The 2500-nt window shown below is 35.1% G+C and overlaps 1 protein-coding gene across 3 annotated transcripts in view; it reads left to right on the top strand.

Moving 5' to 3' along the window:
- The window catches only part of LOC125045167 (fibronectin type-III domain-containing protein 3a-like), a 17872-nt gene extending 16292 nt beyond the window's left edge, over positions 1-1580 (top strand). For all 3 annotated transcript variants that reach the window (XM_047642322.1, XM_047642323.1, XM_047642321.1), the window contains exon 19: positions 464-1580. In XM_047642322.1, the coding sequence (XP_047498278.1) occupies positions 464-595 (132 nt within the window). In that variant the 3' untranslated portion in view covers positions 596-1580. The remainder of the gene's footprint in view (positions 1-463) is intronic.
- The last annotated feature ends 920 nt before the right edge of the window (positions 1581-2500 follow it).

The following is a 2500-nucleotide window of genomic DNA, read 5'->3' on the forward strand; positions in this document are numbered from 1 at the left end:
CTTTTCTTTTCTTTTGTCTAGTTAAATAACAAAAGAAAAGGATTTCATAGTGAGTAATGAAATTAAAAGAAAAAAATTATATTGATTGATTTTTTGGTCTTTCTGACCTTCAAAATTATATAGATATTCTCATGTGTGATACCAAACTAATCATAATTTGTATTGCCCTTATTCATGCCACCATAAAAAAGAAAATGAAATTATCCATTCACTACAAATGTTTTCATTGGGTAATTTCATTATGAATTTGCCTGATGATTGAAAAATATTTTTCGTTTTGAAAATGTTACTTTTTTCAAAGATTAATCCTCTATTCTCACAGACTACATACACAAATTATTATTTTGGTCATATGAAGTTTGCTTGTAGTATGTACATCAGTAAACTGTTTTTAACATTTTCACTCTTTACATTTAGTCTCACTTTTCCAAAATATCCTTGTCATGTAACTTCCCTCTTCCAGGAAACGGGACTGCACTGGCACAGGCTGAGTGACCAAAACAAGGCGTTTGCGATCCTTCTTGTCTTCTCCATCTTCTGTGCCATTGCTGCCATTGGCTTGCACCACTTCGTGGCCCCCAATGCAGAGCGGTAACCCAGAGACAACTTGTATCTTCAGGTTTTAAAAATAAAATTGTGGAAGAAATGTAGCTGGATGGATCCTGCAGTAAATGACCAAGACCCATATGTGAAGTAAGCAGGCATTATGCAGTTGCTGCAGAAGGACTGTTGGAGACCACAAAACACAGAAAACCTCGACTTCTTTCCATATCGTGTTCAGAGAGGGTAAAGGTGCAGATGTTGTTGCGCACTTGATGTGTGGCCAAAGTATATTATGGTAAAATTTAGCCTGTAGGCTTCATACAAGCAGGGTCTGATTATTGTTTTTTTCATTAATAGTGAATTTTTTATAATCAAATGAGAGTCTAAAGGTACATTAAAAAACTGGTACTGGACAAATGTCTTGCAGATTTATTGTTTGATATTAGAGGTTTAGGCTTTTTATACAAAATGCTTTCTTTCACATACAAAAAGATAAAAGATTACTCTGTAGGAAAGATCCAAAATACTAGCATAGTCATAGTATTATGAAATGTATTGTCGTAAACCTACAAAACTGGTATGTAGTGAGAGATTGTCATGATTCCCTATATTCTTGTGGGTGCGGTATGGTTACCTTCACAACAGGATGTACCCTTCTACTCTCATTGAAGACTTAAATAAGGTGCTGACTTACTTTGTGCAAGAAAAAGAAAAAAAAAAAAAAAGAATTGAATAATTATTAGGTAAGAAAAGAATCCCTGCTTCCCAAAATGTATTTTGAGCACAAAACCTTTGCTTAATATTATGTGCTGCCTAATGTGTTGTTTATGATGTTGTGAGAATTAGGTTTATATCATAGTCTCAGATTTCAGTTGTTGGATTTATTATTGTTATTATTATGATTATTATCATTATGATTATTATTATTATTAACATAGTTAAATTTATAATTTCTGTGCAGTTGTCCCAAGTGAACCACCACACATTCCGTGAACTAAAAGATCCACATTTAGATATTCATTTTTGTAGTTTAAGTTAGCCACACTCTGTCATAATGGACCAAACCCAGCTGCCATTAATTGTATTCTTTTTCACTTCATACGTACTTAGGACAAGAACCATAATCCCTTGTGAGCAAGGCAGCTGGACTCAGTTGACTGTTCTGCTTTCCACTGCCTCCAGACACCCATCGTTGCAAACACTTTGGTGCTCAATAGTGGTTGCTGTGCTGTCCCTGTGATCTAGCAGTTCTGAGCACAGGTCGCATCTGGTGCAGCGATGATGCTGCTTCTTTAAAACCCATGTTAGATATCACAGTATTTTCCTTGTGCTTTATTCCTGTCGGTGCAATAAGTGGTGGATACTTCTTTGTCAACAGTATTTAGCTCCAGGGCATTATTTTCCGTTGATGGAAGGAGGAAAAAAAAAAGAAAAAGAAAAAAAAAAAAAAAAAGAAGCTTGGACACTGTCTACAGAGCTTTTTTATATTACAAGATTCCGTCGGACTGCAAACATCAGTTAGAACTACGACTAAAGAGAAAAGGGTTGATGTAGAACATTTTTTGATTTATTTTCCAAACTCGACTTGTGTTCTGTTCCAATTTTTTTCTTTTGCTAGGATATTGTCTTTCTGTGAATTTTCATCACCAGATCAATCATGTTGACAAATCGGGCTCCTGGTCTTGGTTGTTGCATGGAAAGGGAAGCAGGGCACACCTCTGTCACTCTTCATTATTAGGTGCAAGTTGTTTTGCTGCCATTCATAATGAAAATGCCAATCAAATCATATCCCTTTGTGACACTGCAGTTGTCAATCATAAATCCCAAAATTATTTTAGATTCTTTGACAAATGTAGAAGTGTCAACTGCAAATCTCCAGTTGTTGATAGTTGTAATATGACACTTGTTTCACAATATCCAATAAGAGATGACTTGGTGTATTTGTTTGTCTAGAGTT

The sequence above is a fragment of the Penaeus chinensis genome, chromosome 36, assembly GCF_019202785.1.
Source record: "Penaeus chinensis breed Huanghai No. 1 chromosome 36, ASM1920278v2, whole genome shotgun sequence".
Classification (NCBI taxonomy): Eukaryota; Metazoa; Arthropoda; class Malacostraca; order Decapoda; family Penaeidae; genus Penaeus; species Penaeus chinensis.